The 27,442-nt window shown below is 34.2% G+C and overlaps 1 protein-coding gene across 4 annotated transcripts in view; it reads left to right on the top strand.

Annotated features, from left to right (window-relative positions):
• Nucleotides 1–27,442, top strand: part of VPS50 (VPS50 subunit of EARP/GARPII complex) — a 132,410-nt gene that overhangs the window by 61,446 nt on the left and 43,522 nt on the right. For 2 of the 4 annotated variants that reach the window (XM_011280388.4, XM_045052375.1), the window contains 6 exons: nucleotides 1,325–1,457; nucleotides 5,041–5,129; nucleotides 12,063–12,157; nucleotides 12,467–12,565; nucleotides 24,089–24,179; nucleotides 27,261–27,437. In XM_011280388.4, the coding sequence (XP_011278690.1) occupies nucleotides 1,325–1,457; nucleotides 5,041–5,129; nucleotides 12,063–12,157; nucleotides 12,467–12,565; nucleotides 24,089–24,179; nucleotides 27,261–27,437 (684 nt within the window). Of the gene's footprint in view, nucleotides 1–1,324; nucleotides 1,458–5,040; nucleotides 5,130–12,062; nucleotides 12,158–12,466; nucleotides 12,566–24,088; nucleotides 24,180–26,584; nucleotides 27,237–27,260; nucleotides 27,438–27,442 lie in introns of those variants that run through there. The other 2 variants (XM_045052376.1, XR_006594207.1) reach the window with 2 other exon arrangements.

The raw sequence follows: 27,442 nt of genomic DNA on the forward strand, positions 1-27,442 counted from the left end.
TCTTTTGTTATTATAAGTGGAAGTTTCTCATTCTGTGTATCTTCCAAATGGTTATTATATATATATATATATATATATATATATATATATATATATATACAAATGCACTAATTTTATAACCTGCTACCTTGCTGAATTATTTTGTTTTAGTTACTTTTATCACTGATTCTCTAAGAATTATATTCTAGATATATTATTATATCATCTGCAGATAGTTATAGTTTGGTTTCTTATTTTCCTGTTTATTTGCTTCTTATTCTTTTTTATAGTGTAATTGTATTGGTTAATGCCTCCAGAACATTGTTAAATAGTGGTGGAGATAGTGGGCTTCTTTGTCTTGTTCCTAACCACAGGGGGTATGCCTTAGTTTTCTTATCTTAAGGAAATATCCATCCATTTTTATTTTTTATGAGTTATTATTACAGACGGCTGTTGAATTTTGTCAAAAGGTTTATTCCAGCATCTTTTAGAATAATCATTTGATTTTTTTTTGTTACACTGTTAACATGATGAATTATATTAATAGATTTTGTAAGATTGAACCATCCTGCCATTCTTGGCTTAAACCCAACTTGGGCTATGACTCCAGAGCTTAACAACTCTTTTATTTTACTACTTCCTAGTTGAATTTCAGAGATTTGACATGCTTACATAAAAATGGACTGAGTCATACAAGTTAGTATTTTTATTAATTGCTTGATGAATGTTTTAATAAACAAGGAGCTTAGAGGAGGGAAAGATCATTATGGAGAGAAAAAACTTCTTGAAAGAGAGAGGACCACTACCGACCTGTGCTATCCTAAGCATCAGTCACACCATAACTATACTTGCTATGTACTTATTTCTACCAGCTATTTACTTTGGAGAACTTAATATACCAGTCTTACTAGCCTTTCAGTGTTTTATCAGCATGATTGGTTCTTGTGGGTTAATTACCAAAAGAAGAAATGTTAGGAAATCTCAAATGATGAAGCAGATGTTCCATTTTGACAGAAAGCCTACAAAATAGGATGGAGGCATCACTCTACCTGCAGGAAAAAAAGGGCAGAAGGACAAACTGGTAGTTTATACAAAGGATAGAGGGGGGATAAATCCACACATTTTCATTAGGGAGATCTGAGACCACATATTATATCATAGCCACATTATATAAAACATTATTTTTAAATATTAATAGGTATGGAATATCTGTAATATCCATGTAATTTCTAGAATTTAGAAATTGTCAAAGGTATTTAGTTTGCACAAATGACATGATTGATTGATTGATTTCCTTTTGGCAAGTTGTGATAATTTTCAAGTTAACTTTTCTCATTTTCTTCAGCATGTTACCCCAGACAGCTATATTCCATGCCTTGCAGACCTGTGCAAAGCACTGTGGGAAGTTATGCTCAGCTATTACAGGACTATGGAATGGCATGAAAAGCATGACAATGAGGATACTACTTCTGCTGCTGGTATGAAATCATTTTAATCTATAATTTTTATTTAAGTTTATTTATTTATTTTGAGAAACAGAGAGAGAAAGAAAGCCTGAGCAGGGGAGGGCAGAGAGAGAGGGAGAGAGAGAATCCCAAGCAGGCTCTGCACTGTCATCGTGGAGCCTGACGCAGGGCACGATTCATGAACTGTGAGATCGTGACCTGAGCTGATATCAAGAGCTGGATGTTAACTGACTGAGCCACCCAGGCACCCTGGAAATCATTTTTTTTTTTTTAACATTTATTCACTTTTTGAGAGACAGAGCACAAGTGGGGGAGGGGCAGAGAGAGAGGGAGACACAATCCGAAGCAGGCTCCAAGCTGTGAGCTGTCAGCACAGAGCCTGATGTGGGGCTCGAACCCACAAACCGTGAGATCATGACCTGAGCGAAAGTCAGATGCTTAACTGACTAAGTCACCCAGGTGCCCCAAGTCATTCATTTTCTTTACAATCTCCATTATCTTTGGGGATTAACTGGGCCAAAGGACTTCTTAAGTGACAGATACTACCAGTTTTCAGGAATATGTCATGATGGCTTTAGGGCTAAATTATTAACAAAATGTTTTTGAAAAAATTAATTCCAAACTAATTAAGGCATTGGTCTGTCCAAATTTACTGTAAAATTAATGCTAATGTTTACTATTAAATCTTTTTGCTAGTTGTCAAGTTGTACTAATAAAGCTAGATTCTAAGGATTAATAATTACATTTTTCTTCCTGTGAAAACACAGTAGGACTTAAAATTTCATAAAAAGCAAGGTTTTAAAATATTAATCTTTGAATAAAAACCACAACTTTAAATGACTATGGTATAGTCAGCTACATAAGGAACAAATCTTTGAGAAATTATATTAACTAGATATTATATTTAAATTACTTCATTTATATAACTATATGTCTTAAGTGATTATCCTTGTACAATAGCTTAGATTAAGTATTCGAGATACTTTTTAAAAGTACTAAATGCTTTTATCAGCATTTTGTTTAATATGGTCAAAATAAATTATACTGCACAAGTTTTTGTTTTGCACACAATTTAATGTAGCTAATCAATCAAATTATTTTAGTAGCTTCTAATTTCTGAGATGCTTGGTTTCTGTGGTTGGGTGGATGGAAGCTCACTCAAATCTTACTGTAGGATTCTGGTAGTATAGAAGACATAAGTTTAATATTTGTCTTGACTCACAAGAAGCTTATAAATATATATAGGATATATAGATAGCAAAAAATAATGGGGGTGCCCCGGTGGCTCAGTTAAGCATCCAACTCTTGATAGTGGCTTAAGGCATGATCTCATGGTCATGAGACTGAGCCCCATGTCAGGCTCTGTGCTAATCATGGAGCCTTCTTGGTATTCTCTCTCTCTCTCTCTCTCTCTCTCTCTCTCTCTGCCCCTCTCCTGCTCATTCTCTCTCTCTTTCTCTCTCAAAATAAATAAACTTGAAGAAAATAACAGAGGAAAATTCTACAGAAGGAATCCTTTTAGAAATATTGCTGGGAGGATGGCAAAGGTAGGGAAAGATGAGAAAGCAGAAGAAAGGAGTGGACACTGAGCTAGGTTTCTAGGCCAGACTGTTTTTACCTAACTCCTATACTCTCATCCCTGTACTACCTCTGTGAGCATGGACTTTGCAGTCAGAGATACATGGCTTCCAATTTTGACTGCCATTTTCCAAAGATAAGAATGTGAAGAAGTTTATCTTCTCCATGCCTCAGCTTTCCTCTTAGAATGATAGATTAAAAAAAAAAAAAACAAAACAGAACAAATAAAAAGTCCCATATAGGGTAGTAACACATCTACTTGTAGATTTGGTGTAAAGTTTAGAGAAAATATGAAGTGCTTACACTGGTTGTTGTTAATATCAAATGAAATGGGTCAAGAGATAATAATAAGACTATTTTTTTTTCAACGTTTATTTATTTTTGCGACAGAGAGAGACAGAGCATGAACAGGGGAGGGGCAGAGAGAGAGGGAGACACAGAATCCGAAACAGGCTCCAGGCTCTGAGCCATCAGCCCAGAGCCTGACGCGGGGCTCGAACTCCCTGACTGCGAGATCGTGACCTGGCTGAAGTCGGACGCTTAACCGACTGCGCCACCCAGGCGCCCCAATAATAAGACTATTATTAATGAAATATACGTATGCCTTTTTCTTTTTAAACCTCAGGTTACTTAGGGAATTGCTCGGCTTAATGGGATTCCAGATCTTCACAAGTTTATCCTGTTTTGGCAACCTTTCTTTTTTTTCTAGTTGCAGCAACTGTTAAGACATTTCAGCACCTGTTTTCCTTTTTCTAATACATTAAGGAGAAACCAAAGACAAAGTTTGGAACAAAATTAATACAACTTTAGATATAAAATAAGAGTTTAGGGGACAATATGTATTCATCATAGTGAGGTTTGCTTTTTTGCTTCAGGCTCATAGTTTGCATGTATTATTGTATATATGTATGTATTTTTATTGGGTTATAGAGTCAAACTTAAAACACCAATTGAGCCTTTCATACTTAATCCTCTCTGCTACAATTCCTTGACCTGATTTTGTGTATTTTAAGAATATTCAGGACTCTGATGAGCCTAACAGCTGACATTATCTAGAACTCCAAAAAGTCATTTTTTTCACTTGAAATTAATCCTTTCATATTCACATTAAGAAATACAATTGTAGGAGTCCGAAATTTGAAAATTTTTCTTCACAGAACTTTATAAAGCTGAAACAGTCTCGAGGTCACCTGCTGTAATGATACTCTTGGTATCTTAACACTTTACTATCATCAAATAAAACTCTAAAGGTATAGTCTGGGTGCACTGCCCTGAGCTGCTGGATTCTTGGTAGCCACACTGAACAGATAATAAATAGCTTCAGCTGTAGGAGTGGTCAAAGGTACACGAGGCATGAACCTGGGATGTGGCCTATGCGAGGGCCTTTTGCTGGTTACCAGTGGACACCCTGCTAGCCTAAGATGAAATGACATCCTCAGTTGTTCCACATAGTTTAGTCATAAAAAGGCATAATCTTTTTAATATAAATGTACATAATTGCATTTTCAGTTGCTTTTAGGGGGGAAATTTGTTTTGAAGCACATCATTGCTCTTACCTGTTGAACTGGACATTGTTAGATTATTTGGAATGGATAAGACTATCCTGGATTATGAAAAATATAAAACATATGCATCATTAACTTACTGCATGTGCAGTTCTACAATCTGTACTTTTGGTAACATGCATATTAACTGATACTTAGGTTATTGGTTCCTGTAATGCCCTGGCAGTCATCGAGAACCTTGTCTCTGCAATCACACTACCCAAGTTAGAATTCCAGCTGCAATCACATAGGTACTGAGTGGTCTTAAGTGTAGAATACTTAACATTTCACAGTCTGAATTTGTGTATCTTATCAAATGGGTTTAATCCTAATACCTATTTTTGACATTGTTTTGATTGTATAAATATTTGTATATTTTACATAGGCTTACAATACATGAGAGTTAAAATGTTTTTTTCGGAAAACAAAAATGGGAATCAGATCTGAAAATGTGTATCCTCTTTTATTTTCAGAAGGGAGTAATATGGGTACTGAAGAAACTAATTTTGATCGTGGCTACATAAAAAAGAAATTGGAACATGGACTTACACGAATATGGCAGGTTTGGGTTTTTTAAATTATTTTCTTTACAAAAGCAACTGAAACTTTCATGTCAAAGTTTTAGAAATTCGGTGTTTGAACTTTTCTGTACTTATTTGTATTCCTTATAGATTTAGTTATATGTTAGTTTTTCTTTGGACTATATCTGTCATTTAATTTAATTTCTGTAATTTAGCTCACAGTTTTATTTGTCTGTAAATCTTCTAATTTGAAAATCTCTATTGGAAATATATATATATTCCTTGGTGACATTTTTGCTTTTAGTGTCCTAGCAAATGCACGCTTACCTTAAGAAATTGCTTTCTTATTGAGATACTCTATTTATTTTTATTTCATTTATTTATATTTTCTTTCCTTTCTGTTAATTTTAGATAAAGGAAAACTAAATAGGTGATAGTTGGGTTAACATCTAGTGTAGAATGAAAGTTTTTTCTAAGTCAGTGATTTTGTGCCTTGAGGGCATCTTACATGTTTATTGACTGAATGTATCTTCTTAAACTTTTCTTTTACAGTTTAGTGGCATAGTTATTATCAGATAATTAAATTTGTTAATTTCTTTAAATTTATTACTTCCTAGACAAAAGTGTAATTTCTTTGAAGATAACTCTTTTTTGTTCTTTTTGGGCTGCTCTTTTGGATCATATAGTAATTCTATTCTTAATTTTTTGAGGAACTTCAGTACTATTTTCCACAGTGGTTACACCAATTTACATTCCTATCAGTAGTGCTAAATCAAGAGTTCCTTTTTTTTCACATCTTCAGCAACACTTGTTATTTCATCTCTTTTTTGATTTTAGCCATTTTGACAGGTATAGGGTGATATCTCATGGTTCTGATTTGCATTTCTCTGATGATTAATGACACTGAGATCTTTTCATGTGTCTGTTGGCCATCTGTATGCCTTCTTTGGAAAAATGTCTACTCAGGTCCTTTGCCCATTTTTAATTGGATTATTTGAGGATTTTTTTTGCAGTTGAGTTGTATAATTTCTTTATATATTTTGGGTATTAATCCCTTCTCAGATATATCATTTGCGTATATCGTCTCCCATTCAGTAGCTTGTCTTTCCATTTTGTTGATGGTTTCTTTCGCCATGAAAAAGCATTTTATTTTTGTGTAGTTCCAATACTTTATTTTTGCTTTTGTTTCCCTTGCCTGAGGTAAAAAATCTGTAAAGATGTTGCTAAGGCTAATGTCCAAGAGATTACTGCTTATGTTTTCTTTTAGGAGTTTTATGGTTTCAGGTGTCACATTTAGGTCTTTAATCCATTTTGAATTTGTTTTTGTGCTTAGGGAAGAAAGTGGTCCAGTTTCTTTCTTTTGCATGTAGCTTTCCAGTTTTCCCAGCATCATTTATTGAAGAAACTATCTTTTCTCCCATGGTGTATTCTTGCCTTCTTTATCATAGATTAATTGACCATACAAGTGTGGGCTTATTTCTGGGCTATTATACTCCATTGGTCTATGTATCTATTTTTGTGCCAGTAATATACTGTTTTGATTGTTTCAGTTTTGTAATATATCTTGAAATCTGGCATTGTGATACCTCCAGCTTTGTTGTTCTTTCTCAAGATTGCTTTGGCTATTTGGGGTCTTTTTTGTGGTTCCATACAAATTTTGGATTGTTTGTTCTAGCTCTATGAAAAGTGCTGTTGGTATTTTGATAGGGATTGCATTAAATCTGTAGGTTGCTTTGGCTGGTATGGACATTTTAACAGTATTCTTTGAGTCCATGAGCATGGAATATCCTTCCATTTGTTTGTGTTGTCTTCAATTTCTTTCATTGTTTCATAGTTTTCAGAGTAAAGGTCTTTCACCTTTTTTGGTTGTTTATTCCTAGGTATTTTATTCTTTTTGGCGCAGCAGTAAGTGGAATTATTTTCTTAATTTCTCTTTCTGCCACTTTGTTATTAGTTTATAGAAATGCTACCGATTTCTAGGTATTAATTTTGTAATTTGAAATTTTGTTGAACTTATTTTTTACTTCTAGTAGTTTTTTGGTCAAGTCTTTAAGGTTTTCTATGTATAATACCCTATAATCTGCCAGTGACAGTTTAAGTTCTTCCTTACAAATATGGATGCCTCCTTTCTTTTTGTTGTCTAATTGCTTTGGCTAGGACATCCAGTGTTGAATAAAAGTAGCAAGAGTAGGCATCTTTTTCTTATTCCTAATCTTGGAGGAAAAGCTCTCAGTTTTTTACCATTGAGTATGATGTTAGCTGTGGGTTTTTCATATATGGCCTTTATTCTATATTAAACTACTTAAAAAAAAAGTTTATTTATTTTGAGAGAGAGAGAGTGTGGTGAGGGGCAGAGAGAGAGAGGGAGAGAAAGAATCCTAAGCAGGCTCCATGATATCAGTGCATGGAGCCCAATGTGTGGCTTGATCCCATGTACCCTGAGATCATGACCTGAACTGAAATCAAGAGTTGCATGCTTAATCAACTGAGCCCCCCCAGGCATCCCTAAACTGCTTTTTTTTTTTTTTTTAATGTTTGTTTTTATTTTTGAGAGAGAAAGAGTAGGAGTGGGGCAGGGACAGAGAGAGAGGGAGGCACAGAATCAGAAGCAGGCTCCAGGCTCTGAGCTGTTAGCACAGAGCTCGACGTGGGGCTTGAACTCAAAAACTACGGTATCATGACCTAGGCCGAGGTAAGATACTTAATTGACTGAGCCACCCAGCTGCCCCCTTTAACTGCTTTTTAATTTATTTTAATTATGGGTTTGGGCTGACATTTTTCTGAATTTTATATATACTGGAAAGGGAAATCTCATACCCACTGAATATAAGTGTAGGGTCAGATAGGAGTTATTTCTGATTTAATTTCCTGATATAGTCTCCTAATAATACTGATTGTATTTGAAATTGTAGAATCCATGGCAGAATTTCTGGTAATTCAGTGTACTTTGAAATACTGGCCTGGCATTTCATATAGCTAGTGTCCATTCAGTCTGGCAATCTGATATCATTCCTGATATAGTAGAATCTGTTAAATATGAGGTTTAGTAAATTTAAGCATTTAGCTAGTTTAATGAAAGTGATCATTCTTTTGAGTATAGATTATTGTGTTGTACGTTTCAAGCTTTAGAATATCTTCATCTCCACCACTCCCAAGTCTCATTTGCCCCCTACCACAGTTCCCAACTAGTTCTAAACAGTATTTTGCGTACATTAGGAATGCATTTGAGTGTTTGTCAGTTGAAAGTACAAGGCTCAATTCAATTTGAAAAAGCAAAACCTATGAAAAACAAATGTTTTTTGATAACATATTCAGCAGGCAAACCTGACTCAATTTGAATTCATTCAGCAGCAGAACCAGACCAGTATTGTCATTAAACCTTTTGTAGTGTTTATCTCATTAAAGTGAACATTTATATGTTGCAGGAATATTAATGCATTTTATTTTGGGATACTGCCTTACACCCCACTGGGGCTGTTATGTGATATATGCTATATATGTGCCATAATACATTTCTAACATCTGAAATCCTGAATTCCAACGCATAAGTGAGTGTGTGACAATTTGTATACATTCGCCATAAATATAGGTATAATTAAATTCTAAGAAGATATTTAACCTTTCTGACATAAAAATTAAATTCAAAATCAGAATGACTGTGATTTTTGATACAAAAATTTTTAGAATATTTTCCATGCATTTTGACTCAACTAGAAAGTCTGTAATAAAAAAGTTTGTATCGGGGCGCCTGGGTGGCACAGTCGGTTAAGCGTCCGACTTCAGCCAGGTCACGATCTCGCGGTCCGTGAGTTCGAGCCCCGCGTCAGGCTCTGGGCTGATGGCTCAGAGCCTGGAGCCTGTTTCCGATTCTGTGTCTCCCTCTCTCTCTGCCCCTCCCCCGTTAATGCTCTGTCTCTCTCTGTCCCAAAAAAATAAATAAACGTTGAAAAAAAAATTTAAAAAAATAAAAAAGTTTGTATCAATTGTACCATTTGGCAGAAACTGTCAATTTGAGAACACAGCGGTGAACCCGTGATTCTTGACCCTATGGAGCTTACAAACCTAACTATATGAAAGTCTTGATCTTCCAAGATTTTTATTTTATCTTTAAATATTTGATATGTAAGAAATTATTCATATTATTCATGTGCTTATTATTTCTTTTTACTATAGAGAATTAGGGTTGCAATATTTCTACTTTTTGTGAATTTGAGATTTTCTTTACATCCTATTAGCCACCCACTTAAAAATGTTTTGCTTGGGCATTTGGAACAATAACCATGTATTTCTTCTTTGTGGTGGGAGTTAAGTTCTATGTATATATTAAAGCAAGCTTATTATTAATTGTATTATTCTAATCTATATTTTATTTATTTTTTGTTTCCTTGGCCTGTGTCATTCTGAGGGAGGGGTTTTAATCTTTCAGAAGAATTGTAATTTTGTCAGGTTTTTGTTTTATTTCTAACAATAGCTTTTGCTTTTTATACTTGGATGCTAGGTTGATTGATGCTGCAATGCTAATAACCACTTTACCTACCTTCTTTGTACATAATTCCCTTCATTAATTAAAAAAATATATAGTTCTTTTGTCCTGAGGCATTTTGCTATGAGTTCTAGCTTGTTTTATTATTACCATTGCTGTGTTTATTTTGTTCATATTTTCCTTTGTGTCTTTATTTTAAATGCTTTTGGATCATGTTTGTGTCTTCTATAAATATAAAAGAAATGTTTTTTTTGAGAGACTTTATCTTTTAATTAGGCAGTTGAATCTGTTTATATTTTTATTAGTGTTTTAATTCATACTTCTTTAATTATTAGAGAAGGTAAACATTTAAAAACTCCATAATTTAACTGATTTGTGAATTATTTGTTTTTTGTTCATAAGTTCTAAATAATTTATATGATAATGAGTAATCTTTTGTATATCATATGTCTGTTCACTTATTTTCAATATGCGGATGATCTACATTTTTATGAAGTCAAACTATTGACCTTTGTCCTTTGTAATTTATGCTACATTTATTCTTAAACTATTTTTTCCTATGTAAAGCTCAGGTCAACATTCATCTGGTAATTATAGATATTTATCTATACGTTATCTATACATTACAATCTTTACATTAATTGCTATATCCCAAGTACGTAGAGTACTGCCTAGAACACTTAATAGGTACTCAGAAAATATTTTTGCTTTATTGGATTAATTTTTAATCTTTTGAAAACATACAAAAACACTTATTCAGTCCTTTTATATATCTTTTGATATGTGATGTAGAGAGGAAAGAGTTGTTCTTCCCCCCAGATCTAGTTGGTTTTCCTTTCACTATTTTCTGGATGATCTTTTTTCTTGTGTCTTTATTTGTGATGCCTCCTTGTAGCAAGGTCCAGTGGTGAAAAGAGACTTTGGAGGCAGAGAGACCTAGGTTCAAGTCTTAGCTTTGTCATTCATGGTGCATGTGAATGTAGACAATTACTTGACCTATTTTCAGTTTTTTATCTCTTAGGATAATAAATGCCTGCTCAACAGAACGATTTTAGGATTAATGATAATATATGAAGTTCTTAGCATAATGCTGACAAAAAGTAAATAATGGGCAAACAGTAGTTTTTATTGCGGTTTCTTAAGCTCACGTATATATATTAGCACTATTTCTGAGGTGTCATATTTTATTGATTCTTTGGGTATTCTTTGGGTATATTCTTTTTTAAAAAATAGTTTTTTATGTATTTAATGCAGATAGTACAAGTCCTCCAACATCACTTACATCTTTAAAAAAATTTTTTTAAGCATTTATTTATTATTGAGAGAGAGAATGAACATGGGAGGGGCAGAGAGAGGGGGAGACACAGTATCTGAAGCAGGCTCCAGGCTCTGAGCTGTCAACACAGAACCTGATGCGGGGCTTGAACTCACGAGCAGTGAGATCATGACCTGAGCTGAAGTCGGATGCTTAACCGACTGAGCCACCCAGTCACTCCATTCACTTATACCTTTTAAGCTGTCTTTTCAAAGCTTTATTTTAAAAAAAGAGGTTATTGCCTGTTTCTTATTTCTGGTGAATTTTAGAGTGATTTTTCAAAGGAAAAGTTTTTTGTGATTTGGTTAGAATTTCATTGAACCACTGCATTAATTTGGAAAAGTTGACTTGCACTATTTAGTCACTCATTCAGTCCCTTGACTCTCTTATTGAAATTTCTTTTGTATCCTATTAGAGTTGTTAGTTCTTTCTTATAGGTCTGATATTGCCTTTTAAAATTTTTCCTAAGTATATTACACTTTTAACATTTATTTTAAATGGAATCTCTTCGGGGCGCCTGGGTAGCTCAGTCAGTTAAGCGGCCGACTTCATCTCAGGTCATGATCTCGCGGTCCGTGAGTTTAAGCCCCACATCGGGCTCTGTGCTGACAGCTCAGAGCCTGGAGCCTGTTTCAGCTTCTGTGTCTCCCTCTCTCTGACCCTCCCCCGTTCATGCTCTGTCTCTCTCTGTCTCAAAAATAAATAATAAATGTTAAAAAAAATTAAAAATAAATAAATAAATGGTATCTCTTCATTTTAAGGTGCTACAGCAGAAATACATGAAAACCTAATTTTTATGTATTACACATCATCACTTGAAATAGTTATCTTATTAATTCTAATTATTTTTTAATTGGATATTTTGGGGTTTCTAGCCTACCAAGCTACACATAAGTGATGATTTTTATCTTCATAGCCAACACTTGGGTATAATTCTTATCTTACATGTGTGTATGTATTAATAGTGATGATTGTGGCCATTACTATTTTTATACTGATGCTTGTGGAATTGTCCCTATGATACCACTGTAAGGATATTGGTTATTGTCCTAAATATATATTCTTAATAATATATTCCTGTCTCATTTTAATTTGTAACTATAGAATAAATGGTTCTGGGAACTTATTTTCTATATTTTGGGTTTACCTGAAATATTTTTTTGTTTTGTTTTACAGGATGTTCAACTAAAAGTAAAAACCTACTTGCTTGGAACAGATTTGTCTATATTTAAATATGATGATTTCATCTTTGTTTTGGATATAATCAGCAGGTACTGTTTGAGATCTTGTTTTAATTCTTCAGTTTGTTTCATTCAACCATGGTAATCAAAGAAATCATGAATCAGTGAGTTATCAGGTGTAACTTCTTCATGGAAATGAAGACAATTGAACATTCATCATCTAATTTCTGCTGGGTTTCTGTCCTTCAGATGTCTGTAAACCATAATGAATTTGTGATATTTAGAATTTCTTCAAACATCCATTTTTTTGGCTTGTTATCTTTGAAGAAAGATGACCTAGACTACTTTTGTTCTATAAGGATGTTACTGAAATTAATATGAATTTTTTTATCCAACTAGGTTGATGCAAGTTGGAGAAGAATTTTGTGGTAGCAAATCTGAAGTTTTGCAAGAGTCCATCAGAAAACAAAGCGTCAATTATTTTAAGAACTACCATAGGTAGGAACTCTAATAAAATGTGAATAGACTTATGTACATAATGAGAATACTTTGTCTCATGTTTAAACCTTATAGCATTAATGGGTTTAAAACAATTACTTTTGAATTTGGAAGAATTTGTTCTTTGAAGTCTTTTTAAGATGGTTAAGGACTTTTTTCCCTCCAAAATACCATAACATATCCGCATTACTTATTTATTATAAATTTAATAGATTGTTTTGAGGGGCTCAAAATGTTGAACTAAACATTGAACCAGTTTCTCTTTGGGTGAAAGATGATTATTATTTCAGAGTTCACCAAAACAATTTGGCCACTATTCTATACCTCCATATGTGGTATACCTCCATATATGGTAAGAAAGTTAGATCGGTGGAGGCAGCACTCACTGAGGGGTTACTTAAATGCATCTGCCTTTTAGGAGTAAGAAGGCTTCTAAAGAACAGGACATGATATTTAGGATCAAGCCACAAAGTCAAGATTATGTATTACATTCCAAAACAGTCATCACTGACTTTAGAAAGGGTGATTAGGAATGGTTTTGGGAATGGAGGAAGGTAGGAAAGAATGTTTAATTAGCAGTGTGATTGGATAATTAAAGCAGCATTAAATCGAGAGAGCTATTTGTTTGCCCTTTCCTGATATAAGGTGAGCCCTGTACTATGTGTACTGTATCCCTTATATACAATTTATCATTTGAATTGTATCTTAATTTTATTGTACATTTTTACTTTTTAAAATTTTGACTTTTTAAAAAATTTTGTTTTTACATTTATTCATTTTTGAGAGACAGAGAGACAGAGCACAAGCGGGGGAGGGGCAAAGGGAGAGGGAGACACAGAATCCGAAGCAGGCTCCAGGCTCTGAGCTGTCAGCACAGAGCCTGACGCGGGGCTCGAACCCACAAACCGCGAGATCATGACCTGAGCTGAAGTCGGATGCTCAACCGACTGAGCTACCCAGGTGCCCCAAGGTTTGATTTTTTTGGTTGTTATTTGATGCCAGGGTTGGTGAGGATTTTAAATTCTGCTTTTTCTCCTTGTTCAGGGTCAATACATGGTTACAGTCATTGATGTCATATGAGAAGAGAGATTATTGGACATCAAACTATTGACTAATTTATTATTAAATATATTTAAGTACAAGTGTTCTGTGTTAATTGTGAACTATGTGTAATATGTGTAATATGTTTTGAAAGGAATTTAGATTGATCCAGTACAAAAGTAGAGCCTTTGAATTTTATAATTGAATTGAAGAGAATGTTTAGAAAATAAAAAAAAATTTTTTTAATTGATCATACCTCAGGAAAACAGTGGAAAGGGGACAGCATGAAACACTAACACTGCCTTTATTTATTTATATATATTTTTTCCTGTTAAAACTTAAGCCATGTTGAAACAGACGGCCTGACTTGTATGCATTGCTGTACAAAAGGAGCAGTTTTTATTTTACTTTATGGAGCCTGACATGGGGCTTGAACTCAGAACCCTGAGATCAAGACCTGAGCTAAGATCAAGGCTTGGATGTTTAACCAACTGAACCACCCAGGTGCTCCAAAATAATTAGTTTTTATTTTATTTTTATTATTATTTTTTTTAACGTTTATTTATTTTTGAGACAGAGATAGAGCATGAACAGGGTGGGTCAGAGAGAGAGGGAGACATAGAATCTGAAATAGGTTCCAGGCTCTGAGCTGTCAGCACAGAGCCCAACGCGGGGCTCGAACCCACGAAATGCGAGATCATGACCTGAGCTGAAGTCGGACGCTTAGCCGACTGAGCCACCCAGGTGCCCCTAAAATAATTAGTTTTTAAATCAGAGGTGGGAAAGGATAAGGAACTATGAAGGAAGCAGAAGCCTCACTTACCTGTCAGAATGAAAGCATGCCACATATGCATTTTCAAAGATTACTTTTATTCAGTAAGACAGCTGGGAGACATTTTGGTGTTTCTAGTGATTGCAAGATTTGTGCAATGCAAAAACACTTATTTAATTATCTCTCTTCTGCTTTTTACTTTACTTGTTGTCAAAAGGTGTCTGTCATCTATGGCAGCCAGGCACGGGCCTTTCTAGACTATGACCATGATGGAGTTTCCTCACCAAAGTTCACCTTGATGAAATTAGAGATTGTAGAAATGAATTGTTAAATGTTTCCAAAACACTCAAAGTTTTAATGGACTTCTCTTAGAAGTGTTTATGAAATTTGTTTCCCATTGAAGAGGCTGTGCTGTATTTAAAAAAATTTTTTTAATGTTTTATTTATTTATTTATTTAATTTTTTTTTTTTTAACGTTTATTTTTGAGACACAGAAAGACAGAGCATGAACGGGGGAGGGTCAGAGAGAGAGAGAGGGAGACACAGAATCTGAAACAGGCTTCAGGCTCTGAGCTGTCAGCACAGAGCCCGACACGGGGCTTGAACTCACGAACCGTGAGATCATGACCTGAGCCGAAGTTGGACGCTTAACCGACTGAGCCACCCAGGCGCCCCTAACGTTTTATTTATTTTTGAGAGAGACAGACAAGAGTGTGAGCGGGGGAGGGGCAGAGAGAGAGGAAGACACAGAATCTGAAGCAGGCTCCAGGCTCTGAGCTGTCAGCACAGAGCCACATGCGGGGCTCGAACCCATGAACCATGAGATTGTGACCTGGGTCAAAGTCCGATGCTTAACCGACGGAGCCACCCAGGAGCCCCTATACTGTATCTTTACTGGACTGGGAGATAGACTTGGGTTCTTATCCCACTTTTGCTGCTTGCCAGCTCCCTGACATTGGACAAATCATTTAACTTCTCTGGGATATTGGTTCTATCAACTGCAAAATGAGGTGGCTAGTCCAAAAGGTCTCCATAAGTGTTGCCAGCAGATCTTGTCCTTTTTTCCTTGCTGCATTGTATGTTAGGCTGTTGAATACGTTAAAAAGTAAACATTTAACTTTCTTTTAAAGATTTTTCTCTACTCCCAGTTTCTAAACAAGTCTAGCTTATATACTGGCTATAGTCATTATCTCTCCAACAGCTGCCATTTAGAAAATTACAATAAAAATCATTTGGTAAAATTAGTGCCAACCATTAATGTGTTCTGAAGTGTATCTTTTTCTTTATAAAGCAAGATAAACTTTACAGGTGGTTTAGAAATGATGCCAATGTATGATAATACTGAATTGACAGAAGTCGTTGCATTAGCTAGTGATGAATCTAAATCTATTAAATGCCAATTTAATGTCTTAGTCACCAAATCAAATTATACGACATGAATATTGAAAAGCAGTATGAAGCATGGCGAAATACAGATCAAGTGGGTTTTAATTTTGTTAATAAAAATGTTAAAATATGCTCACAATTTGTTTCATGGTTTTCTACTACCAAATAGAGCTTTTGAGAATGAAGAAATTCTTGGATCAAATTATTCAGACTTAGAGTCTACTTAGACTATTGGTTTGAAAATGTAGGCATAATAAAAAGATGAAAATAGAAGCATTTTACTCTTTGGGTGGAACATCTTCTATTTATAAAGTGTGCTCATGTTGGCTTGTGATAGTTGTATGAAAGACTGTATGCAATTATCTTTTTCTAGGGCAAAATATATGAGACTATGAGGGAGCACAGTCTATATCAATATGAATTCTTACCTTACAAATATATAGGTTTTATTCCCCCAAATTCCTTTATGTTCATGTACCAAGTTTGTATACATCCAAAGCAATCCTTCTGCCAGATGCTGCAGAATTCCCAAAGCACAAATTCTCTGATTTAAATAGTAATGACAAAAAAATTATGTAGAATATGTAATTGTCAAAACATTCTATTTAAAACAAGTGCATCTTAATTTTTAATTACTCTAATAATCAAATCTTATAAAATATTTTCAAGGATCCTAAAGGTCCAGCAACTGGTGTTAAAAGAGGGGAGTGGTCACCTATCCTTTTAGGGAGAAAAACTCTCCCATTGCATGAGTAAGAAAGTTTTATTTATTTTTTATTTTTGACAGAGAGAGAGAGAGAGAGAGAGAGCGAGAGAGCATACGTGCGTGCATGTAGGGCAGAAGGAGAGAGAGAATAGTAAGCAGGCTTCACACCCAGCCTGGAGCCCAATGTGGGGCTTGATCTCAGAACCATGAGATCATGACCTGAGGTGAAATCAACAGTCAGATGCCTAACTGACTGAGCCATCCAGGCTCCCCAAGAAAGATTTACTTTTAAAGTATCTTTAAGATGTGTGTTTCTAGGATCAAGTTTATTATCCATATACAGTACTTCTCTTTGTTTTCTACCTGGACCAAGTGATTTAACTAGAGGATCCATGGTACCTTTGCTTGTACCTTGGTGGAGGTGGCTCGGAGGATGTACAAAGTTGGGTTTGTTAGCCAGAGTGCCTGCATGTAGCTTTTCCAGTATGGTGATCTCAGAATGGTTGGGCTTCTTATATGGCAGCTGGCTTCCAACAACACTAATTTTCCAAAAGACACAGGTAGATGCTTCATGGCCTTTTCTGATGTATGTTTAGAAGCCATGCAGTCCTGGATGGCTCAGTTGGTTAAGCGTTTGACTCTTGATACCGGCTCAGGCCATGATCTAGTGGCTGTGAAGTTGAGCCCTGTGTTGGGCTCTGTGCGAAGCATGGAGCCTGTTTAAGATTCTCTCTCTCTGCCCCTCCCTCCCTGCCCTCAAAACAAACAAACAAACAAACAAACAAAAAACAAAAAAAGTCATGCAGTCCTTTTACCACATTCCTTGGAATACAAGCCTGTCATGAGGTTGGTCCAGATTCAAGAGGAGAGAAATTTGATGGGATACTGGTAAAGTCATGTCGCAGGAGAGAATGTGTGTGGGATAGGAGATATTGTTGCAACTCTCTTCACTGTATTTCTGGGGAGAATAGGAAAAATATTTTTCAGAAAACAGACGTTCTTGAATTTGATTATAATGGTACCAATAAATTATTTTTAGCATTTAAAATAATCTACTGTAAATTAGATTACATAAAAATAAAAACATTTGCATCTCTATGCAGTAGGGCTTAAATTTTCGAGTTAAATTGGGAACAGAATCTTCATGGTGTATATCTGATGTCAGACTAACTCCCTCTGCAACAGAACACAGTAATAGTGGGTGGACCACTATTAAACTCCACTTATACTATTGTTAAGAGGAGGAGTATAAACTCCTCCTTTATACTATTGTTATTGACTTCCAGTTTTCTTCCCGCTGGCAAATATTTGGGGGCAGTGTGGTGTTATCAGTGTCCTTGGGTTCCTGCCTCTATTGTGCTACTCACTAACTTCACCTCCTCAGTAATTTGGTTTTCTTCTCTGAGCATCAACTTCCTTCTCTTCCAAATGTGGTGGGCTTGTACTGGCATCTTTACCTTCTTTGAAGTCTTTGTTTTTATCATTCGTTTTTGGAATCTACCTTATATTGCATCAAGTCTTTTATCAAGTTAAATAAAAGATCGGGGTATGACACAGTTCTAATTCATGGATTTTTTTTTCCTTTAATTCAGAGGTCAGTACATTTGAGATGCCTCTCAGATTGGTCATTGTTCTTCTTTACTATATTTGCCCTTTACAATCTTTCAAATTTCGTTTTAATTGTACCTGTTCTTTTGTATGCCACAGAAGCTTCTTTGTATCCTACTTGTATCTTATTTCTAAAAGACACAGAGGGCACCTGAACTGCTTAAATAGTAATAACTAGGATTGCTCTTCAAGTAATGTGTCTGCAGTCATATCTGTTATTCAGCATCTGATTGCAGTTTGTAGTTTGTATACACACTGCTTTTTCATCATAACTGCTATTCTTTGTGTGTATTAGTAGAGTAAAATAGAAGAAAGAAGTAAAATGCAAATCTTCCAATTTGTGTAAAATGTTCTTGGGCAAAAAGGTGTAAAGGAAGTTTTCTGTGGCTCTAATGAATCAATTTGGACAATATTAACCAATTTATCATTTATAGTCACAAAATAAGTAGATTTTTCAACAATAGTGCAATGAAAAGAATAAGATTTGGAAATAAAGGACCCTCTCTCTGCTGTCTCCTAGTCATGACCTTGCGACCCTTCACAATTGGATTGACATTTCCTAAGGCCCTTGGTGGCCATATTTTTAAAATAAGCCTGCCTTTATTGCAGACAATTTAGGGAGTGGAGTGAGAGGATTATTAAGGTTTTATCTTTTGAAAAAAATATTAAAGGGTAATATTAAGGTGTACATACATCTTAATGGACAAATCCATAAATTTTTACATATGTGTATACCACATAAACTACCCAGATTAAGATACACAATTTTCCAGTCAAAACCATCCTTAGAGGTAACCACTGTTCTGACTTCTATCACTGTTGATTAGTCATGCCTGTTTTTGAACCTTCTCTAAAGTCTTTTTTATGCTATTCTGAGTTTTGATTTGTATTTAAAGTTTCCAGTTGTTTCTTGCACATATGCATACATATATATATATGTATACACACACCCACACACACATATATACACATATATAAATTGACTTAGTATGTTGACCTGAAATTCCTGTGATCTGGTGGTTAAATTAGCATTTTATTAAATCTAATAGTTGGAGATTCTTTTGAATTTTCTGTGTATACAGTTATGTCATTTGTGAATAATGATGGTTTTATGTATTCCTTTCTAATCTTTGTACTGGTTAAGACCTCTGGCACAGTTTTGAATACAAGTCATGACAATTGTGGGGGGGGTGTCTTAATTGTGCAGTGCTTTGTTGTTAAGTATGATATTTGTGGTAGTCGGTTGTAGATACTTTGTATTAGATTGAAGAAATTCCTAAGAGACAAAGTAGACTTTAAGTCAAGAAGTATTGCTAAAAATAAAGAGAATACTTCATAATAATAAGGGGTTACTCATTAGGAAGAACAATAATTCTAAATTTGTATGCCCCTACTGACATAACTCTTAAACATATAAAGCAAAATATTCAGACTAAAAGGAGAAATAGACAATTCTATAATGATAGAATTTTTTTATATACCACTTTTCATGATTGATAATGAAAGCAGGCGAGAAATCACCAAGGATATTTGACCAACATTTGCCTCATTTGTGTTTGTGTGTGAGAGAGAGAGACACACACAATTACAGAATATGTATTTTTTTCAAGAGCACACAGGAAGTTTATCAAAATTGATCATCTGTTGTGCCATAAAGCAAGTACTTAAAAAATGTCAAAGGATTGAAATTATAGAGATTATATTCTCTGACCACAGTGAAATTAAACTAGAAATTAGTAACAGAGAGGTAACAAGAAAAACCTACCAGTTTTTGGAAATTAAGCAACCTATTTTTAGTGGTCAAAGAAGAATCATATTGGAAGTTAGAAAATCTTTTTAAATGAATAATAATGAAACCATGACATCAAAATTGTGGGATTCACCTAAAGCAGAGGGGGGAGAGTTTCTAGCTTTAAGTTCATGTTTTTGGAAAAGGAGAAAGTTTGAAAATCAGTACACTTAACTTCACTTTCAAAAACTTACAAAGATGACAGCAAATTAAACAAGAAGAAACAGAGGGAGAAAAATGATAAGAGCAGAAATCACTGAAATAGAAAGCAAATGTATAGTAAAATTCTATAAAACTACTAGCAAGACTGAGCCAAAAAAAAAGAAAACCAATTATCAATATCAGCATTTAAAAAGAGGGTATTTATAGATCCTAGACATTAAAAATATAATAGGGTGTCAACTATACTTCAATTAAAAAAAGAATACAGTAAATGTTTAGTAATATAGGTATGTAATAAAATGATAGGAACAGCCTTCTGCTAATGAAATTGACAATGTAGATGAAAAGAGCAAGTTTCTTATAAAACAAAATTTAATAAGGTAACAAAGTGAAATACAGAAAATCTGAATAGACATATGTATTTTAAAGAAGTTGAATATGTACTTTAAAACATTTCCATCTCTAGGCCTGCTGCCTTTCCTGGTAAATTCTACCCAACTTAAGGAGGAAAAATCAACACCACTCCTTCAGAGAATAGAGGAAAAGGGAATGCTTCATAACGTATTTTATGAGGTCATCATAGCACTGGTACCAAAACGTAACAAGGACATTACAAAAAGAAAAATTATAGGCTAGTATCTCCTAAAAATATAGATGTAAAACGTCTAAACAAATATTAGCAAATTGCATTCAGTGATACCTAAAAAGGATAATAACATCACAAACAGATAATGTTTAAGAGGGAGAATAAGGTTGACTAAATATTTAAAATTAATTTAATTTACTAACTAACAGGATATAGGAAAAATACCATAAAGATCATCACAGTAGGTGAAGAAAAAAATTTTGATAAAAAAAATTCCAATTATTTCATAATTTTAAGAAATCATGTTTCTGTGTAATTTTTACTTTCAGTCTAATTATGGCCTTATATTTAAAGTGTATCTCATGTAAATAGCATGTAGTTTGTTTTGTTGTGTTGTTGTTGTTTTATTTTTTTTTTTTAATGTTTATTTATTTTTGAGAGAGAGAGAGAGAGAGAGAGCAAGCAGGGGAGGGGCAGAGAGAGAGCGGGAAACACAGATTCTGAAGCAGGCTCCCAGCTCTGAGCTGTCAACACGGAGCCCGACATGGGGCTTGAACTCTCACGAATCTTGAGATCATGACCTGAGCTGAAGTCAGACGCTTAATTGACTGAGCCACCCAGGCACCCCCAATGTTGCTGTTGTTTTTAAATCCAGTCTTATGAGTTTTGTATTTTGTTTGAACGGTTTTTCCTATTTCCATTTAATGTATTCACTGGCATAGTTGAGTTTAAATACATCATATTGTTTTATTTCTAAAAGTGTTATTCTTTTTTCATTTATTAATTGTCCTCCTTTCTTTTGGATTGATCATGCATATTTTTTACTTTTATACTGTTTTTTTTCCCTCAGTTAGCTTCTTAAAAATGGATTTGTATAGTGGTCACTGTCATTTCACTGTGCATTCCTGTTCTGTTATAGTTGATCTTAGGTTAGTATACTTCCAGAGTAATGTAAGAACCAACTTTCTAACTGCATTTACTTTGTCTTACCCTTCTAGTGTTTTTCTATGTTTTTATTGTATACTTTTACTTCCTGTCTTATTTTTTGTATACTCCTTATGCAGGAGAGGGTTTACTAAAGCTGCTTTTGTCTGTGAGTTGGTACCTTTTATCACTGTAATAGTTTTATATTATTAGGTAATAAATTGCTGTGAGCTTAACAGCTTAAAACATCCACAGTTCTGAGGTTCGACATCTGGATCAGCTTGGTGCTCAACTTTAAGGTCTCACAGAGCCAAAATCAAGGTGTAAGCAGGGCCGGGCTCTAATCAAAAGGCTTTGAGGAAGAAAACACATTTGAGCACATTCAGGATGTTGGCAGAATTCAGTTTCTTATGGTTTTAGGATTGAGATCCCTATTTTCTTGGTGGCTGTCAGCAAGGGAACATCCTCAGCTTTTAGAAGCTGCTCACCCGTCCTTGCACATGACCATTTCCATCTTAAAAGCCAGTATTGGCACGTTGAGTTTTCTCATGCTTTGACACAAACACAGAGGAAAAGACACACACAGAGAAAGTAATATGAAGATTGGCAGAGATTGGAACGCTGAAAGCTACAAACCATAGAATGGTGATAACCACCATAAGCTGAAAGAAGCAAGGAACACATTTGTAGATGATGTTTGGAGCTTCTGCAGAGAGTATAGCCCTGCTGACACCTTGATTGCAACCTGGTGAATACTGTTTCAGACTCTGGCCTCCAGAGCTGTTAGAGAATAAATTTCTGTTGCTTTAAGCCACTCAGGTTCTGGTGGTTTGTTACAGCAGCACCGGAAACCGATACAGAGTGGAATTCCCAGGTTAAGTGGTAACTCCATGCTTAATGTTTTGAAGAACCCCCAAACTGTTTTCCAAAGTGGCTGCCCCATTTTAAATTCCCATTAGCACTGTATAAGAGCTCTAATTTCTACAGATCCTTATCAATACCTGTTATTGTCGATCTCTGAGTATAGCTGTCTCAGTGGTGTAGTGTCTCATTATGCTTTTGATTCCATTTCCCTAATGACTGATGATATTCAACATTTTTTTATATGCTTATTCGTCATTTGTGAATCTTTGCAGAAATGTCTGATCAGAACCTTTGCCCATTTCTCAGTTGGGTTATTTGTCTTTTTATTGTTGAACTGTAAGTGTTGTAAACTTTTATAGTTCTGAGTTCTTACATTCGGTCTATGGTCCATTTTAGTTCATTTTTTTATATGGTGTGTGGTTCGGGCACAATCACTTTTGGAATATTCTCAGCCATTACCTCCTCAAATATTGCTTCTGTTCATTTCTCTGTCCTCTCAATTCAGTTGCATGCATACTAGATGTTTTGACTGTGACTCATCTATCTTTTATGATCTTTTCTGTTGCTTCTTTTATGTTTTCAATTCATGCTTCAGTTTGGATAGTTTCTGTCAATCTGTCTGTCTTCTGTTTACTTAACCAGTTTTTAACTCAAGGTGATTATATTTTTCAGTTACAGAATGTCTGATTCTCTTTTTGTTTTTATTACTGCAATTCTTTGAAAATTCTGTTTTCTACCCATTTTGTACTTCTTTTTCTCTATTTTATTTAACTTAATTATAATAGTTATCTTAAAGTCCCCCTCTGTTAATTCTAATATTTGGAGCAGTTTTTGCTGTTTATAGATTTACCTATTTATTGTCTCTTTACTTTAGAACCTGTGGATTTTTTTAAAAATCTAGATTTTGGTTTTGGCAGTTTAGTAATAACAACGAAACTGTTACAAGAAGGGAAAAGTAGGGGCGGGCACTGGCCCTTTGTTTCCTGGGTCAATTGGAAAGAAGTAGTTATTCTTCTGGAACTGCCTATATAATGTGTGTGTATATATATATATATCTATATATATATGATCCACGATAGACAGTAAACCGCAATAGCATTACAATAGCATTAAAAAAGTAAGAAGAGATCAATATGATGTAAATGATTAGTGCAGTGCTGGCCATATAAGTACCATATTTGCTAATTTAATTTGTAAATGCTGTGTAGAGATAGGGACTGAGCTAAATATATTTGGAGACTGATAATCATCTTGATCTTGTGGCTTAGTAAGTATGATTAAGATCTTTGCTGTTTAGCATAAAGCATTTATTAGTGTTACTGATGTCATAAACTTTGTAAATTATTTCTCTGTTTTTGGCATTGATATATAATTAGCTAGGGATAGTTTAAGTATGTGAATTGGTGAGTAGCTTTTAGTTTAATCCCTTAATTAAAATATCATTTCCTGTACATTATTTTTGTAATAAAGATATTGTGAGTTTAGTAAATATTTGAGAATTTTTTCTCTTAACGATAAGATAGTAACAAGTAAAAGTAAATGTTTGTGTTTGCTGTGTTGATTTGAATGGATTCTCAAAGTTGATTGTGATTATGATGATAATTCTATAATCAAATTTTATTTTCTTAAATCTTGTGTGCAGTTTACTTTTCTCCTAACTTTTTGGAGTGTTTTCTTTTTTTAAGGACACGGCTTGATGAATTGAGGATGTTTCTAGAGAATGAGACCTGGGAGCTTTGTCCTGTTAAGTCAAATTTCAGCATTTTGCAACTTCACGTAAGTGTTTCTTAGGAACAAATAAATCTGTCTTTTATTTAGTCATCTTTTTAAAAAAACCCAGATATTAAAAAATCATTCATAAAATCATTAAAGAATAGTGCCTTCCTTCCTTACTTAATAGTGATTAATAGCAAACCTCTTTTGTAAGAGTGATCCTTTTATAGATATCAAAATCTGTCTCTTTTTACAAATTCTGTTTATGCACTTCAGGGAAGCTCTTTTGCCTAATCTTTTTCTTTTGATTTCAGAAGAAGATCTAATAATGATTTATTTAAATTTTGCAGAAAATTAATCAGCTGTATTTTGATGGTCTTTAATGAAAAAGCTTATATTTACCGAATATTTGTAATTTCTTTTTTTTTAATTTTAAAATTTTATTTTAGACAGAGAGCTCAGAGAGTATGCAGGTGGGGGAGAGAATTAAAGAGAAAGAGAGAACGAGGGAGGGAAAGAGAATCCCAAACAGGCTCCACCAGTGCAGAGACTGACATGGGGCTCGATCTCATGATGCTGGGATCATGACCTGAGCCAAAATCAAGAGTTGGATGCTCAACCTACTGACCCACCCAAGCACCCTTGTTTGTCATTTCTTAAAGGGACTAATAGATTCTTAATTTATGTTGCAACTCGTAAATGTGCCTTGTAGTGAGACAATTCCTCGGAAATAAAAGAGGTACTTATAAAAAATACTCTTAATTAATTTTTATTAGTTAATTTATTCCTTGCATCTTTATAGAATATATGATCTATGAAAATATTAATTGAGTTGTTTTCTAAGCCTTGGTTGAAACACACTTGTAGATAAATACTCCTTGTGTGATACATGATGATCTACAAATACCAAATGTCAAAACACAATATATAAACTTAGATCCCTGCATTAAAGATCCAGTATGTTTAGCTTTTGCCCTTGGAAGGAATGGCATTCTACAAGCAACTTTTGTATGCTGGATAAATGTAAAGAATGCACGATTAAAAGTTTTATATAAGGATAGTCTTTATGGTTTTTTAAGAGCTAACTTCTTATTCAGTTCTATCATATTGCCTTCCTAGTGTGGAAATATTAAATACAGTGAGATGTGTTGATTAATAAATGCTTGAAAGACAGCAAAATTAACATTGATTTTAACATTATTTTAGAAATCTTAATATGATTCCTTAACATTATTTAGAATTCTAGCATTGATTTTAGAATTCCTATTTAAATAATTTTGTTTGAATTTGTATTTAACTATCAAATTATGTTTGTGTATATGAGCACATGTACTTGGTGTAAATATAAAACAATTTTTTTACAAGATACATTTGAAATATTTCTATCCAATTGAACATTATCTCCTTAAAGTAGTTACCTTGAATTTTCAGTTTTGCAAGGTGGATAAAGATCTACTGTACAAGATTTTGCCTATAGTTAAAAGTACTGTTATTATGCACTTAAAGTTTTCTTAAGACAGTAGTTCTAGGGGTGTCTGGCTGGCTCAGTTGGTGAAGTATGCAACTCTTGATTTCAGAATTGTGGGTTCAAATCCCATGTTGGGTGTGGAGATTAATACTTAAAATCTTTAAAAAAAGAGAGAGAGAGTAGAGGTCATGTTAAGGGTTCTAACAACTATTTTAAAAAGTAGTCACTTTAAAAACTATTCACAACTGAGATCGTGTTCACTTGACACATGTATTATAGATTTGGTTTAAAAAATTATCTTAGGGGTGCCTGGGTGGCTCAGTCGGTTAAGCTCCGACTTCGGCTCAGGTCACGATCTCGCGGTTTGTGAGTTCGAGCCCCGCGTCGGGCTCTGTGCTGACTGCTCAGAGCCTGGAGCCTGTTTCAGATTCAGTGTCTCCCTCTCTCTCTGACCCTCTCTCGTTCATGCTCTGTCTCTCTCTGTCTCAAAAATAAATACATTAAAAAAAATTAAAAAAATAAAAATAAAAAATCATCTCATTAATTTAGCGTCTTCCCTTGTTTAGAATGATAAAAATAATGGCATTGTTTTTAAGCATTATTGTGATTTTGATTTAATGTGTAGTTGCAATTTAAAAAGAAAATAAACACGTCATTTGAAATTTAACAAGCCTATGTAACTTTTAAGAATATTATCTTTGAATATGAAAAATGTGAAATTTAGTATTAATATTAAAAAGATTAAAAACATTACCAAATTGCAAAATTACAAAATTTTTGTGAAAAATCATCAAATCAAGAGTTTTGGAATTCAAATAAACTTTAAAGATTATTCCATCTTTTCCACTAATAAGCAATGTGATCTTGAACTCAGCACTGAATGCCTCTGGATTACCTCAGTTTCCTCTTATGAGAAATGCATGATTTGTGCTGGGTGCTACAACTCTTTAGCATTAGCATTGTGGTTCTCTTACTGTAGATTGACTCTCTCATTTTATAGGTGAGGAAATTGAGGCACAGAGAAGCCAGGTGACATTCCCAACATATGTAAGAAGTTAATGGAATATAATTGATTAATGGCAAGCTTTAGGTCTAGAAGATGTTATCATTTGACCTCAGTATGTATGTTTGTGTTATCTGCTTCTAGATATATGAAGAAAAATAAATGCAAGTTTATAGAATGAAAGTTTTTAAGTTCTTCACTGCAATATAACAAAGAAAGATTTTGATGTATTTTTGTAGAATATCTTAAATGGTGTAAACATATAAGTATACAAGATGTCTGACCTAACAATTTTTATTGTGGCCTTTTTATTGATTAAAACCATATTCTGCTAGGTCTTTGCTGCTATGTGAAATTTTTTAGAATTATTCAAATTCAAGTTGTTTTCAAAAACTTTCTGTGCAGTTCCATAAAGTAAGCCAAAAGTAGCTTGATTTAGGTAATGCTTCTTAAAGTGATATCAGCAACTGAGTTGTCTTTAGAGAAAACTTTGAGCATATATTTTCAAGTTTGTGTTTTCAGATGACTTTGAAGATTAAAAAGTGAATAACCTGAAGAATCAGGTTTAATTTTTTTTTCTCTAACTCTGCATGTACATTGATGGAATATATTATGTACTTGAATTTTATTGTTGTTGCTAAAAGATATCTGACTCATTTTTTTTAATGTCTAGGAATTTAAATTCATGGAACAGTCTCGTTCCCCATCAGTTTCACCTAGTAAGCAGCCAGCCTCAACTTCTTCAAAAACAGTGACCTTGTTTGAGCAGTACTGTAGTGATGGGAATCCATTTGAAATTCAGGCCAACCATAAAGATGAAGAAACAGAAGATGTCCTGGCTTCTAATGGGGTATG

Source organism: Felis catus, chromosome A2 (assembly GCF_018350175.1).
Source record: "Felis catus isolate Fca126 chromosome A2, F.catus_Fca126_mat1.0, whole genome shotgun sequence".
NCBI classification, from domain to species: domain Eukaryota; kingdom Metazoa; phylum Chordata; class Mammalia; order Carnivora; family Felidae; genus Felis; species Felis catus.